The 15,695-nt window shown below is 38.8% G+C and overlaps 1 protein-coding gene across 3 annotated transcripts in view; it reads right to left on the bottom strand.

The window, feature by feature from the left end:
• The window catches only part of PALS2 (protein associated with LIN7 2, MAGUK p55 family member), a 208,588-nt gene that overhangs the window by 50,982 nt on the left and 141,911 nt on the right, over positions 1 to 15,695 (bottom strand). For all 3 annotated transcript variants that reach the window (XM_075586787.1, XM_075586786.1, XM_075586788.1), the window contains 3 exons: positions 7,937 to 8,164; positions 5,433 to 5,564; positions 1,181 to 1,277 (listed from right to left, as the gene is read on the bottom strand). In XM_075586787.1, coding sequence (XP_075442902.1) covers positions 1,181 to 1,277; positions 5,433 to 5,564; positions 7,937 to 8,164 — 457 coding nt within the window. The remainder of the gene's footprint in view (positions 1 to 1,180; positions 1,278 to 5,432; positions 5,565 to 7,936; positions 8,165 to 15,695) is intronic.

Raw genomic sequence — 15,695 nt, 5'->3', positions numbered from 1 at the left:
TTCAAGCATAGATTAGTCTGTGTGAGGTAAGTGAGATAAGTGAAAGGTGAATCCGGGCAAAGCATGTAAAAGCAGGCTAGAGGTAAATTGGAACACACATACAGTAGGAATGGGAGAAATGCTCAGTTTGTTTTCCATACACCACAAAAGTAAATACAAGACTAAATAAACAAGGTTATTCTAACATTGCTAGAACATATCGTTACATTTGCAAATGATTGCAATTTGACTGCATGAAAAATAAAAAAAAAATCACTTTTCTTGTCATCCATTTTCTGCAAGGCGAGCTCAGTTACAATAAGAATGGAATGCATGGAATTACAGTGGGCTACATTACATCAGTCCATTCTCTCAGCAGTCTTTAATCTTTGTTGCTCAGTGAAGGAGTGCCTGGTAACAGGACGTTGAGAAGACTATTTCCACAAAGTACTGTCTCTAGAATTGGAGGCTTAAAAGATTCAATCTGCCGCTTTAATGTCTTAGCAAAATCAATGCTTAACTTTTCTTCTAGGGCCACCAAATTTGCCAGCAACTTGGACAAAAACAAGCATGGCTGCCGGCAACTTCACTATCTCCAGGAAGTGATAAGGCTATTCTTAACAATTTGATGCAGTCTAAGGTACCAAAACTAGAAATGGTCTAGTATAATGGTTACCAACTCCAGTCCTCAAGAACTCCAAACAGGTCAGGTTTTAAAGGATATCCCTGCTTTAGCACAGGTGGCTCAAGCAAAACAACTGAGCCACTGATTAAGCCACCTATACTCAAGCAGGGATATCCTTATAACCTGGCTTGTTGGGGGTTCAGGAGGACTGGAGTTGAGAATCACTGGTCTACTTGATATTCAATGCTATTATAAAAATAAATAAATCAGCAACTCTTTAAAATAAGAGATCTTAAAAAAATATATGCCTCCATTTTGGAAAATGAGACCTGGGATTCCAGACGTTTTTTGGTCAGCTGCATATCTTCATTGGCTCTCAGCAGCTCAGTGGGAAACTCTGGTGGGACTCTGGGAAGTTTCCTTTGTCAAATTATGTAGAAAACATAACAATGAACATGCTAAAACAATGACAAATACGTGTTAAAACCCTTCCTGAAACCATTTGGATTTAAAAATGAGACCCTAAGTCTTCAAACGTTCCAACCTTTGAACAATGGGGAAAGAAATATCGAATACCTGCACCATCCCAGTCTCTCCTTACAAATGCTTTCCTCTTTTCTTCCAGGAACTGGCTGGGAATAAGACCTGCACTTCCTTCTTTTACGTGGCTTGCCTGTAAACAGTTAATACAACTTTGAATACGTCTATACGAAATACAATTAAAACATAGCTGCCAAGCAATATACATTATCCTGTGAAACACCGCTCTCCTTCCATTCATTTATTTGATGAGGACAGCTGCTATTTCCAGATGCTTCAATCTAAAGCTTCTAGCATAGCAGTTAAACAATTGGTTGGTCAGTTAGAAAGAATCTTGGCTTGTGATTATAGCATCTTAGGAATGAACATTGCAAAAAAGCAAGTAACTGAATCGACTGAGGCAGGAGAAATCACTGAAGAGAAGATGCAGAATTAAAAAAGTATTGCTGAGCCGCAGAAGACATGATGAACATACAGTTATGTGACTTGTATTGAAATTGCCTCATTTTGGGTTTTTTTTTTTACTCCGATCACAATTTGTTTCTTGGAGTAAAAGAAAATATGATCTTACGAACTACTTCATTGCTGGAGAGGCTTGCAATGTGTGGAAATGCATACAAAATAAATGCTCTCTCCTGATGCTAAAGCATGTGCCATTTTTTAAGAAATATTTATATTACGATTATAAAAGGCCATCAATGACGGGGTTGACTTTTTTCTTTCCCCACCTTCTCTCTTTCTCTCATCCCCCACCCCCACCACCTCTATCTCCCCCCACTCCTCTTTCATTTAATACCTTATGTCATCAATTATTTCTATAATAAGTCTGTCAATAATGACAGGTTTTACTTTTTTTTTTCTCCCCTTCCCTCTGTCTCTTCCCCACTTTCTCTCTCCCCTACTAAACCACAACCCACACTGTTCTCTCTACCGCATCTCTTTCATTTAATACCGTATGATGTTTTCAGGTTTTCCACTGCTCTCCTTCTTCAGCATTCTTGCCTTCTCCTTATGTCAATTGACACTTTCATCATCTGCTTTTGGTCTAAACTTTATAGCTTATCTGACTCTCCATATTTGCCACCAGGCTATGTGCATTGTGAGGTCACCCATGAGCTCACGCCAGATACATACAGACATACAAGACACACTAGCTTTTATATATATATATACAAATATAACTGTATGCTCATCTGCATGTCTTAGGCAGGTCTGCAACCCCGCCTTTCCCCATTATCACCCAGCATACAGCACTTCCACTGCAGCAAGGGATTCTGGGAAATGACATGCAAATGTGCACACAGTGTCACTTTTTGCCCCAATAACCATTTTTAACATGGTTCCCTATAGGCTCCCTATATTCCCTATATAACCCTATATAGGTTCCCTATATATATATATATATATATAAAAAATTTAAAGCGCATGCTCCATGGTGCAATAAAGTATTAAATGATTTCATTTAACATCTAAGAGTTGTGCGATATGCACTTACAGAATCATTCAAATTAAATTCATAGGAGAGAAACTGTGGACCTGGACCTGGATACCACCGGGGCAGGAAGTCAGAAAATAAAGTCCAAGGATCTGGAAAAAGGATCCGCATTTTGTCACCTGACAAAGTAACTTCCACAATCCCCTGAGGATATTACGATGTCAGGTGACGAAACGTGTAGGGCGGAGTTTTGATGCAGTGATGTCACTGGACGGTGTTGAGCGGAGCTTACTTTCACTTTGAGTGCATATCGGGAGGTTTTAACCTCGGCAAGTACTGCTCCTCTAATCTGGCTATAGATTATTCTATCTTTCTATCCATCATTGGAGATACAATTTGTTTGGCAGTTCGGCCCATGCGGACGCCTTTTTCCGGATCCTTGGACTTTATTTTTGGACTACCTGACGGTGGTATCCAGGTCCTGGACGGTAACTATACACAGTTTCTCTCATATGAATTTCATTTGAATGATTCTGTAAGTGCATATCGCACCACTCTTAGATGTTATATTACATAATGTTATACTTTATTACACCATGGAGCGTGCGCTTTTCTTTTTTGTAGATCCTTTGTGGATGTGGTGCATCCAAAAAAGCTGCCAGAAATCTCCACGAACATTTACCCAATATATTGGTGGACATTTATCATCAACCATTTTAGATTAACATCTTAATACTCTCACCATATTTCAATTATGGCCCCCAAAACATTTTGTGTATCAATGTTGGGTATATTACACAACAATTCCTTTCCTGTGTGTTGCTATTCCTCGTGTAATATTGTGTGCACTTTGTTATATTAATTGTTAATGTTCTGGGATGTTTTTTTGTTAAAAGAGATATATATATATATATACAGTGTTCGACAAACCTATACATTTGCTCGCCCCGGGCATACACACAACAAAAAAACTGATAAAAGGTGCCACAGAGTCACTTGGGTCACTTGGGTGAATTGGTGAAAATACTGTGTAGTAGTGTTATCCCAGAACATTAACAATGAATATATACATACATACATATATCTGGATCATCGTTCGTGAGATTCCACTGCAGGAGAAATAACCTGGCAGACAAACTTGGGACTCTACTATAAGAGCAGCAGCTCCACTGACGGATGATTCCAAAGCAGAGGGGGAAATGCAGATTTCCCTTCTGATTGTTTGTGTGATAACATATATCCACACTGCCTGATTTTATCTGCTGCATTGACTACAAGGAGTTGGAACTTTGTTATCATCTTGGACACCTTCCGATATATTATTTAATAACAATTATTTACTGGTCTACTGATTTGCGCCTTTTATTAATTTTTGTCTGTTTATATATACTGTATTAATCTTAGTGTGAGGTTAGGAATTTTGAGGCTGCATTTAGGGACCTTTATTTAATTACTTATATTGATTTATTGCGCACTCACATTTACTATAGTTCTATCTATCTATCTACACACACACACAACATTTTATGTTTAAAGTGTCCAAGCCCAAATGTTCACACGCATACACGCTCTATGAATAATGAAAGCATTCATTGATTTGACGTTTTCCATTTCGGAAAGAACCATTCTTGAGAGGTAATCGAAATGTTGAATCGCTAATTTTTTTAATTATTCATAGAGAAGTGCTGCTTTTGCTATAATCTATACATTAATACTGTCGATATAAAAATACAAAGTATATACATATACACCAATATGTACATTTTTATTCTTTTTTTACAGTTAAAACAATTACATATATTAGACCACTTTTTGCTAAACAGCAGATTATGCTATTGTATAAGAAGATGTTTTCATAAGTTATAACTTTGGTGCCGATGTATACTTCCATTAAACTGCGATACTGCTGATTCGGGCACCATCGCCTAGAAACTCCCATTGAAGGCAATGGGAGTTTCCGTGTGAGTGTCCCCATTGACAACATCACAATTTAACGAATAACTGTCATTGCTTCTGCGTGCTTAGCTCACTGCTAATAGGATGTGAGGGAGCCATTATTAGTAGAAGTGCAAAGCAGTGACAAAGGAGATTGCATAGCACTGCAGACACATCTGGTACTGAAGGAATTAAACATACTGTAACACTATCTTTACAGAGTAGAGCTGTAGTGGTTATATTGATCCTGGACAAAACCGGACTTTTTTCAGGAAACCAACAGGAGAATAATGTGTACAGTAGATGTAACTCTACTAGCTTGAACATGAGCTTTAAAGACCTCACGCGACCAATCATGCACACTCCTGAAGGGTGCATATCTGAAGCTCACCCTGGAAATATCGACAAGCTCATGTAAACATGGAATGCGTACTACAGTTAGATAACTATTATATTATTATTAAGGAATTTCTTACAAAGATAAATCTCAGTATACAATGTCCAATTGATAAAACACCTAATATCCACTTAAGGTTTTCTATTATCCCCATGCAAAACAAAACATTATTAACATTATCTGTATCAGCACTGAACACCGAACACCACCACATTTACCGGTTTAAAATTCAGACTGATGTTACACATTGGGTGGGTTTTGACTGCTGGGTAGAGGTGTATTGCATGCGGCTCCTCTAGCAAGAAAGGGTTACACACACTATTATTGGACTTGTAATGCCAATCTGGTTAATATTTGCTAACATTGCTACACTGTTGCTTTTGTAGAGGGTTGCGGGCGGCACGCTCTGAAGAGACTGTTTTTTTACCTGTAGTTTATTCGTGAGATGGCTCAGGACAGACTAGAAGCCTGTAAGAAGGTAATGCTGTAACCTATTATATAAACTGGTAAAGCACACCCACCTGCCACCAATTTGGATCTTCTCTGTTAACTATATGGAGAATTTCGCCTTTGGAAAACTTTAATCCTGCTTCTTTGCATGGAATCAGGTTATCGTTGTAAGGATTATAATCAAAATGACACTTCACAAATACCTAGAAACAGAGAAAAGCTGTCAGAGTCTAGAAAAGTTCTAATACCAACAATATTGGTGCTGTATTCTGCTTTCATTTTATCACAATACTAACCTTACTATTTCCTGGGGATTAACATTCAGATTGACTAATTTGTGATTAAACATATTGCACTTTCTGATCCATTCACAGTTTAGCGTCATAAAGTAAATATGGGTCGAATACTTCTCACCGATATACTGTAATGACAAGTGGGTGGTTCAGTTTTGTTTCTAGTGTTCCTTTTTTTGGCGGGTTAAGGAAATACTTCTTAGAATAATGCAGAGTGTAACTCCATTTTCATTCGGTAGTAGGAACTTTTATTTGTTTATTTTTAAGTGTGTGTGGAAAAACATTAACATTTTGAAATTCCACGGTAAAAGGGATAATGCTGAATCAGAAAACTACGGCTCTTAATTCTACTCAGAAAGCACCACTGATTATCTGCCAATTACCATATAAGACTCATGACACTTTATTGGCCTCATGGCCTGGCATACTAAATACTTTTCGTATCACAGGAGGGAGTTAAAAATCAGCAGCAAGTCTGTACCCAGATTTATCCAAATGGTAATCAGTAAATCTACAAATACTGTAATAAAAATACATATAAACTGGTAGAACAGCTTGTCCCAAAAAGAATCGCCCATATCTAATCCCCCTCTTTTGCAGCATGAAAACCAGGGGGTCCCCACGGCTAAACCCTGCTTTTTACAGCTGTGGGGGAATCCCCTGGTTCCAGAGACGCTGACTGGTAAAGGTACTGTCGTTACTTCATTGTTTTTAATGTAAAGTTTCAGCTTCCTGTTGGCGTATTGGGGGTATTTACACCACCATTTTTTTTTACCTGAAGGAGACTGAAATGCCTGCACCTATACCGGTAAGTATCTCGACAATGAGGGGGTCTCCAGAGCTGAAAATAGAGTGTTTCAGCCTCCAGGTTACCACCATGTATACAAAAAAAAAAAGGTGGTGGGGGGGGGGGGGTTTAAAGGGAAAAAAAAAAAGAAAAAGTGGGCAGACAGGGTGAGCCAAGTGGTTTGTATCTGCCGTCAAACACTATATTTCTAGTTTTCATCAGGGTAACCATAGAACGGAGAAGCAGCAACTGGCTTACTCACGAGACGAGTGAAAAGCACGAATATACTCAATGACCACCAATTAAGTTCATGCGTGAGATAAAAAATAAATAAAAGGCATATTATGTATTTAGATTTCTTGCACAATACAGTAAAACAAGATCACTTTAATTTGCATCGCCTCCCTAACTTGAATCCCCTAAAGAGACAATTATAATTTTATATTTATGAATACGTTTTGTAAAACGTGAATTTTGGGATGCACACTGAAAAGACTGCATCAATTAATGATCAATGGCGCCACATTTAACATAACATGAGGTTGTCAGAAATGATAAATGTATAGCCAAGATTTAAGTGATTGCTGCGGTGAGCACTTTACCCTCTTTCAAAATGGTGGCAGCTATGTCAATAGCCATAATAACGATAGCATATAGGGCTAAAAGAAATGACAGAAAATACTAAAATTGTACCACATCATTTTTCATTCAGTTACAGTGGCCTACCAAGTTTAGTAAATCAATGTTATCTATTATACTTAAACTGGCTACAAATGTTATTTGGACCTGAAATTATAACCAAACAAAATTCAACAGAATGTTGGGAATTTTTGTTAACATTTTTTTTTTTTGATTACTAGTAGTCAGCAAATTTTGAGACAATTCTTTGAAGTAGGCAAGCGAGTGGGCCGAGAACCTGGCATTTGGGGACAACATATTTGCAGCATAAAAGGATCGCTTGTAGCATCCATCCATGTTTCGACACTTATTTATTAGAACCAATATTTTAATTATATGTCGAATGGATTATCAAACGCCGGATAATGCATTTTTTTTTTCCAAACAGATACGTATTTTGTAACCGGACGAATGATAAATACCTGTAATGCCTTAAACACTGTGCATAACAGGTGATCCAGGAGATCCAGGAGATGGGAGAAAATGGTTACCAATAAGTCAATCAGTACCAGAAATCTCAGTATAATGCTGCAAGCTGCAGAAAGACCCTTCTGACGAAATTGGAGGCCATGTCTTAGAAGAAAATCTTTCTCCATCATCATGGGATTGTTACAGCAATTAATTTTTGGAGAATATCAAGTAGGCACATTAGAATTTAAGTTCTTCGTGGATAAGATTATGTCACAATAATAATTGTTATTTATTTTATGTAGGAAATATTGTTTCTTTGTTAGAGAAACCCCATAATATAGGATACTTTTTGTTGGATTGAAAACGTAAAAGAAACAAAAATAAACTGCATATGTAGAACACTGACCTGCTGTGGTGTAATTGTGTCTTTATAGCTGGGGAGTATTTTCAGAGTAACGCTGCCACTAATACTCTTTAGCAACTCTTGCAGTTCTTTCGGATTGTTTCCAACCTCATGGCCATTAACCTCTTTAATGATATCTCCCACATGAAGAAGACCTTGTCGATCGATCATTGCACCGTGAAGAATTCGAGCAATTACCAAGCTATTATTTTCAACCTTAAATGTCAGACCCTAGGGAAAAATTGAGCAATATAGACACAATTAAAATGATTTAAACTCAGCCCAGCATCCTACAGTTTAAACAAAAATGTCCCAAGGTTAAAGTTTCACTTAAAGTTTTTTGTCAAAACAATTAATTGGTGTATAATCCGTAAACAAACAAGATAAAGAGGTCAAGAGCTCACAATTAAGTATTTATTTACCACATTAAAGAAAATAGAAACCAGACTCATCCATTTTTGTATCCACCTGACTGGCACAGAGATGGCCATCGCAACTCTGCTGCACTTCGCATGCGCGAGATACCCTATGCACATGCTGGAGAATTAAAGATTGCCGCCTGTGTCGCGGAGCTCCGGAGATCCCCCTGTCTGCCTGCAGCCTCCCCAAACTTACGCCGGGTCCGTCCACCTTTCCGGCGGCACCAACTCTGCAGCCGTTCCCTACCCCATGGAGCAGGAGGTAAAGGGACCTGGCTACATCATACGTACTGGTTACCTGCGCTCCCCGCATTCTTCATCATCATCATCATCATCATCACTACCAAGATCAAAGTAAAAAGGTTCAGCTGGGGCTTGAGCTGCGGTCACCGGTTGTGTAATATTTTACACTTGCATATTTATATATTTTTTTCACTTTGATTATTTTCACTTTATATCTCTCCCATTCAGGGTTAGAGTGTGTTTTCACAGTACACCATTAGGTGTATTCACTGGACACCTTCACTTGACTTTATATATCACTAAGTATTATTGTGTATTATCCATCACTTATTTCACTGTATTGAGCCAATATTAGAGCGCCGGGTGAATATCTGTTCACATGCACCTTGCGAACCAGAGGGTCTGAGCTGAAAATAGCATGTTTCAGTTCCCAAGACCCACTGTTTCCCTTTCTGGTTAAAAAAAAAAAAAAAAGAAGTTCAACAACAAAACAGTACTTTCTCAGCTATTCTATAACCCTACTCATACCCAGAAGGTGAGTCCACAAAGGAGCACCTTTCCTATTAGTTGTTAGGATTTCAGGGGTACTTTTGGCAAGGATACTTAATAGCATCAGTGTGCTTAAAAACAAATTAATTAGGACATCATCATTTATTTTAAACTATTAATGCCATGCTGTCTAAGTTCAGATGTAGCTGGACTAATAAAATGCTGCTTTTGAATTAGATCAGTTTTTATTGTGTACCATTAAGCTTATAGCCACTAGGAGTGATATGGAATACATTATCTGATGGCCTGCAGAGCAATATTAGGACAAAAGCTAGAGAAACACAGCAATATAAAAGATGCTAAAATGTAGGGAAACGCATAACAATTTTTTGTGGTGGTGGGTTGGAACTGTAAGGGACTAAGAAATGGGGGACTGTTGAACTTTGTTACTGTGCAAGAGTGCTTCTTCACCCATTAAAAACAAACAAAAAAAGAGAAGAAGCAGATTAGCAGCCAATTGTATTACATTATGAAGAGGCTAGCTAACAGAACTACACAACTGCATTATAGCAACCTCCATCACCAACTCAGAAACACTACTGTACTAAATTTAGTGGTGTAGTGACCTTGATCCAGAGTACTCATACCAGTCCCAAATGTACAGTATGTGGGAATGTATGATGAGCGTTTGTGGGTGAATGCCGGTCTTTACATTAATTGTGTCACAGTGTATGAAAAGATATCTAGTGAAGCAAAGCTTAATGTTTTCTGCTACAAACCAAAGGCCCTTAAGGAAGCCCAAATGGAATCAGTATGCCAGCAATATGTGCCCCAAAATAACACTGGACTTGTTGCTTTCCAAACCCCTACTTAAATTCACAAAACAGTACACATTTAAACACAGACTTACACATGCATTTGAACAAAATCACAAACCAACTTTCTTAGTACAGTACAGGTAGTCCTCGTTATCCAACGTTTCACTTTACAATGAATGGCATATCCAACGTTTTACATTGCAACCCTACGGGCCGTTTTTTGACGCCGGAATGTGTTATCCAACGCTCACCGCCACTGATTAACCTGGGACTCACTTTACAACGGTTTCACTATCCAATGCTACTTCCAGAACGGATTCCGTTGGATAACCGAGGACTGCCTGTATATCACTAGCCTCGACAACCATCCTAAAAAGAAATGGGAACACTACCTTCATTGACCACTATAGAACGTTGAATATACATCTCCTCCCTTCATTTTTGCTGTCTCTTTATCAGCCAGCTGCTATCATCTTTTTGTCATCAGTCACTAAAACCACTAATTCTCGCATCTTCTCTCTTAAACATCATGTCTTCGAGTAGTCATACTAGTAACTCCCCACTCTGGATTCACTGGTGCTCTACACTGGAAATGACATTCCCTTGAGAACAAACAATATAGTCACCCCCTCTATTTTACCGATTCAGAGTCTGTACAAGAATATTACTTTTACTCACGCAAAAATGTGATTGCTAAATCCAACTGTAATTCTAAACAATCATGCCAACAATCTTAAAAATCTGCTTTAATACCTTCTGTACATGCTCTCCCCAAACAGACTAATTAGGGAGGAATGGTCTCACATGGTGACTGAATAGCTATTTTGACACCAAGCTAGTGGTACCTCACTAACAGCAGCAAGTTCCGTCATACTTCACACCATTCCACTGTAACTTCGTCTTATTTAGATTTGACACATAATCAAAGTTGATCAATATTTTTACAACTCTCCAGTTTCCTACCCTTACTTAAACTCACTTTTTTCTTCTTGGAGATGTTTCCCTCTGTTCCTTCTTTTTTCCTCAGCATGCTCCCTCTCTTATTTCCTAGACTGCTCCCTCTACACAAAAATACATTTAGTAAGATCATGTCTATCTAAGTTAAAAAGTGATTTTGTTTACCCATCCTAAAAAAAAATGTTCTTTCTTACGCCTATAATTACTGCCCAATATCTAGCATAACCGTACTCTCAAAATAACCGGAAAGAATAGTGCACCATCAGCAAAGGCGGCTTAAGCCAAATCCCACATAGAAAGCCACTCAGAGCCCTGCCTTTAAAGGAACCACTGTGGCTATCAAGGTCGACTATACCATGCAATCAAGTGTTGCCTCCTGCCTTAGCTGCATCACACACAGGAAATTGAAAGAGCAGCATCTTCCAGAAACTAAAAGTAATGCACAAGTTAGAGAAAGTATGTTGTATAGGCCGCACTACCTAATGTCTTACATACGGTAAATTAGGGATATAAGTACGTGGTTGGTGCTGGGGAACAATGAAGGGACCCCTAATCTCTCCTAAGGACATATAGAACACAAAAAGTGTTCCCAGCACTCCGAATGAATACAAAAGAATCAAGATACTTGAAATGCTGATATGTATTAATGAGCAAAAGTGAAGGACATGAATTGACAGTGTGCAAAAAAATGCAAATCACATAAAATGAACAGGAGAGGGAGGGATGGTGAGGGAAGTGGGAAATGTGACATCACTAAAAAGTGAGGGATATGATAAAGAAATCTCTAACAGGGAAGAAAGTGGGTGCGGTGAGACGCAGGGGGCAATGTTTCGGGGTCACTTACCCCTTCTACAGGCCCATTCCCATAATCACCACAAAGTGGGACTATGGCACTTCCCGACTCCCTCACAGCAAAATCCTCCCAGTGTTAAAACAAATGCAAAAAGTGTCCATGCGGACGCAAACAGTATTAAATTCAATGAGTTATGTCACCTGATATACATGTATATATATATATGTTTAGCTGATGCCCTTAAACTGATGCACAAGACACCTGACATCCCCATGTAGACTAAGAGCCTGAAAACAGAGATCACACATATGTGTATACTACCAAGCAGTATTAAATTCAATGAATAATGTCATCTGATATGTACTTAGCTAGTGCACCAAATATCTGACCACCCCTTGTAGGCCAAGAGCCTAAACGCAGACAGCACATAAATGAGAATACTATTAATGAAAAACAGTCTTTGCAAGTAATGGCAACAGTCACTACCAATGAGTCTAAGGCACAAGCAGGCAACAGTCCTCATTGTGTGAAGCCCTGTTAAATTAGATATTTACAAGGGAAGAACCTGTTGTCTGGGAGTAATTCTCACAGGATCCTTCTCCAACAGCCAGTGGGGTGGTGTGGTGATGTATAATCAGCCAGCTGGTTTAAATGCTCTGCTCCTGGCCACTTGAGCACTTCCTGGTATGTGCATGCTCAGTCCATGACATCATCATGGGCGGGACTTGCTTCAAAGTATGCTAACCAGGCTGCAGATGTCTCCTGTCATGTTATGCAAATGATTTGTGAATGTCAGAGTGGGATGGATGCTCCCCTTGCTGTGTCTAACCAATGATTCCACCCACAGTCGTGTCCTCGGCATCTACGTTGGCAAAGATGATGATGTCATGGACTGAGCATGCACATACCAGGAAGTGCTCAAGTGGCTAGGAGCAGAGCATTTAAACCACATTTGACCATTGAGTCATCAACTACATCCAGGCTAGAATGGGACCTAGACCTTTTCTGTGTTTGTAACACCTTGAGATCCACCTTGGTCAGAAAGGTTTCAGCTGGGGCTGGTTTCAAAATAAAATATCATATCTGTCATCTGTTCTGGAGGCTGTTTTTCAGTAATCATGCATGCAGAACAAAACTTTTCCTTACAATTATCAGGACATTTTTTTTTAGCACGTGAACCACAAACTGGATTCTTAAGACTTCTTGAAGTCTATTTAAAAACCTCCCATTTTGGGGCATTCAAGGGAGTTTCAGCCATCTGCTAAAAAAGGAGAAATGGCACTATAAAATGCCAAAAACTGTGAAAAAAATGGTATATAAAAAAACTAATATATCTTATCCTGAGAGTTTTCAGGAAGAGATATTGTGTCCCTCCGCCATTCCTCACTGCAGAGAACCGACTGACACCTTATTGCTCAGATACATTCTTTCCGTTGTGCTTGAGTGCGCCCCGGTGCAATGGAATGGCCTTTCCGTTAAAGAAGTTTAGTTGCACTTCCAGCTCACCTTTCTGCTTCCGGGTGCCTTAGTAGGCTGGGGGTATGCGGCCTACTGAGTGGTGCGTGGTTCCCCTGCAGCAATATCTTTTTCATGGGGACGCGGCCAACCGAATGGTCGCGATATCAGACCCTGGAGTTCAAGTACCTACTGAATAGTGCAGTTCCCTGGGCCACCAGCACACTAATGATGCGCTTCCTGCTTGCCTCCTACCGTATGGATCAGAGATGAGTAGACTCCACACCCTACGTTAAAGCCACTCAGCAGGCCAGGTTAAAAAAAAACTTATTAAGGAAAAGGAGTAGGGGTCTTTTACAGTATAGAGGAGTAAGATTTTTAGAAGTATATAAGAGCCAGGGAGTGGGTCTTACCCCATTAGTCTCAGACTGCTATGTAGGGCAAAGAGGAAAGATAGTTGGCATTGTGGAGAGGTTGAGGATACAAAAAAAGCACACAATTAAAAAGAAACATAAAGTAATGATACGACAGACACACAATGAATAAAAGACAATGAATGCAAAAGGTATGTAGGAAAATATTACGTTATAGTCAAAAGACTATATGACATTACTCATATGTAAAATCATGTACTGTATTGTGAGCAATGATTCACAAAGCTCACTTGTATAGGGTGCAATTATAGAAAATTCTGTGAACCCCACAAAACAGACATGCTTCACTGGAAAACAATACATATTTGCAACGTCTCTCAAATACACACAGTAGTCACGTTTTACAGCACAATGTAGCATTTTTTCTACAGCTGATTATTTGCCTTTAAAAATAAACGGCTAATTAAACGCAATTGGACTACATCATCACATCTTTTAAAAATGTTTTCTTTACTAGACTGAAGGGGAAAATATTTTTATTAAATACGTTTTTAAATTTTTTGCTGTAGGTATGTCTGATGGTGCTCTGGCCTTCTCTTAGCAATTGTGGGAGATTTCTTTACTAAAGAGTTGCTACTCCTTACACAGTATTTTATAAGTAGCAGAGGTCAAACATATCTTCATGTAAATGTATCCAATCTAAATTCTCATTACATTTGCAGTCTCATCTTTGCCACCATTCTTGCCGAAATAATTATTTAGTGGTACCAGATGGTCTTTAAAATTGTAAGAATGACATTAAAGCTCCAAACAAACGTAAAGTCATTTAATCTTACTGTGCCAGGAATACAAAAGCAGTGTCATTCGTGTGGTCTCCACAAAAAAATCCAATTTATTTAGCAAAGATCGACGTTTGGTCCGCTTGCGAACCTTTCTCAAGATACAGTGTACGAAAAAAGCGTGCTATATATATATCCTCTCAAGGGGCCAAATGCAAAAAGGGCACCAAGCAACCATGACGCCAATGCTGCAAACCATATACAGCCTGGATGTAAATTACAGTGTGTCGTAAATACAAATAAATGTTAAATAAGCAGTACAGATAAACATAATAAAAACAAGTGGAGCACTGACATATCACACGTAAAATATGTAGATAATGATGATACATATTGGGAGTCTACATGATGATACATATTGGGAGACTACATACTGTAGTCTGTATTAGGCAGCTTTCTATCCTCATTATGAGGGATAACAGTACACAATGGTCACATCCATGGTGACCAGCAAAGTGTTATTTGGAATCGTAGGTATTACTTAAATTTGATTAAGGTGGTAGTGTCCCTAAGATAGCTTTGAAGTGTTAGTATATGAGGTTGTAACCAGAAAGTGATGTATTGTGACAAGGGCTGACATAGTGACCCATGTGCCGAAATAATGGGTCTGCCTTGTGGTTTAATCAAAATTTTGGGAATTTTAGGTATCATGTACAGAATGGGGCATACCGGATTTGCCCGTGTAAGAAATTTGGCTGTGTGTTCATCAATCCAAGTCTGCTGTGCACCAAAGGTAACGAGGTCATCAATCCTCTATCTAAATCTAATAGTGGGGTCATATATGCTACTGCATTGGAGGGCTGTCGCAATACCGAACGGTAGATGTTGTAGTTTTGAACTACAAGCGCTCCCCCCTGATCAGCAAGACGTACAATGATAAACATTATTCCTAAATTGTTGTAAAGCTTTACGCTCCAAAGGTGAAATGTTAGGAGTCACTCTAGGGGACAACCTATTGCTAGACATAATATAATATTGTACCAACCGTATAAAAGGTCTGTATGGACGGGTTCACAACTGGTGGGTCAAAGGTGCTCGTTGTCATAAACGAAGATGATGTTCTCACTATTGGACTGTTCTCACTATTTTGGGGGTTCAATTTGAGCTTGTAGGTGTTCTGTATGTCTCACTATTGGACTGTCATGGAAAAATTCCTTATGTCTTAAATGTTGACGCGGAAGACGGCGCTAATATACAATTTATCTGACACACTTCTCACGGACACTGAGACAAATCTGATAGGGGTCTGTTATATGTATGTGCCTACCACAGCACCATATTTGTTTATGCAACATGTAGATTTAGATAAATGTAATTGATATTTGAGACTTCATTTTTTAGATGTACTAGTGCATTGTGAGAATGGAATAGTCAC

This window comes from Ascaphus truei, chromosome 2, assembly GCF_040206685.1.
Source record: "Ascaphus truei isolate aAscTru1 chromosome 2, aAscTru1.hap1, whole genome shotgun sequence".
NCBI classification, from domain to species: Eukaryota; Metazoa; Chordata; class Amphibia; order Anura; family Ascaphidae; genus Ascaphus; species Ascaphus truei.
Note: the sequence above shows the minus strand (reverse complement) of the source record. Positions and strands in the feature narration are given on the sequence as shown.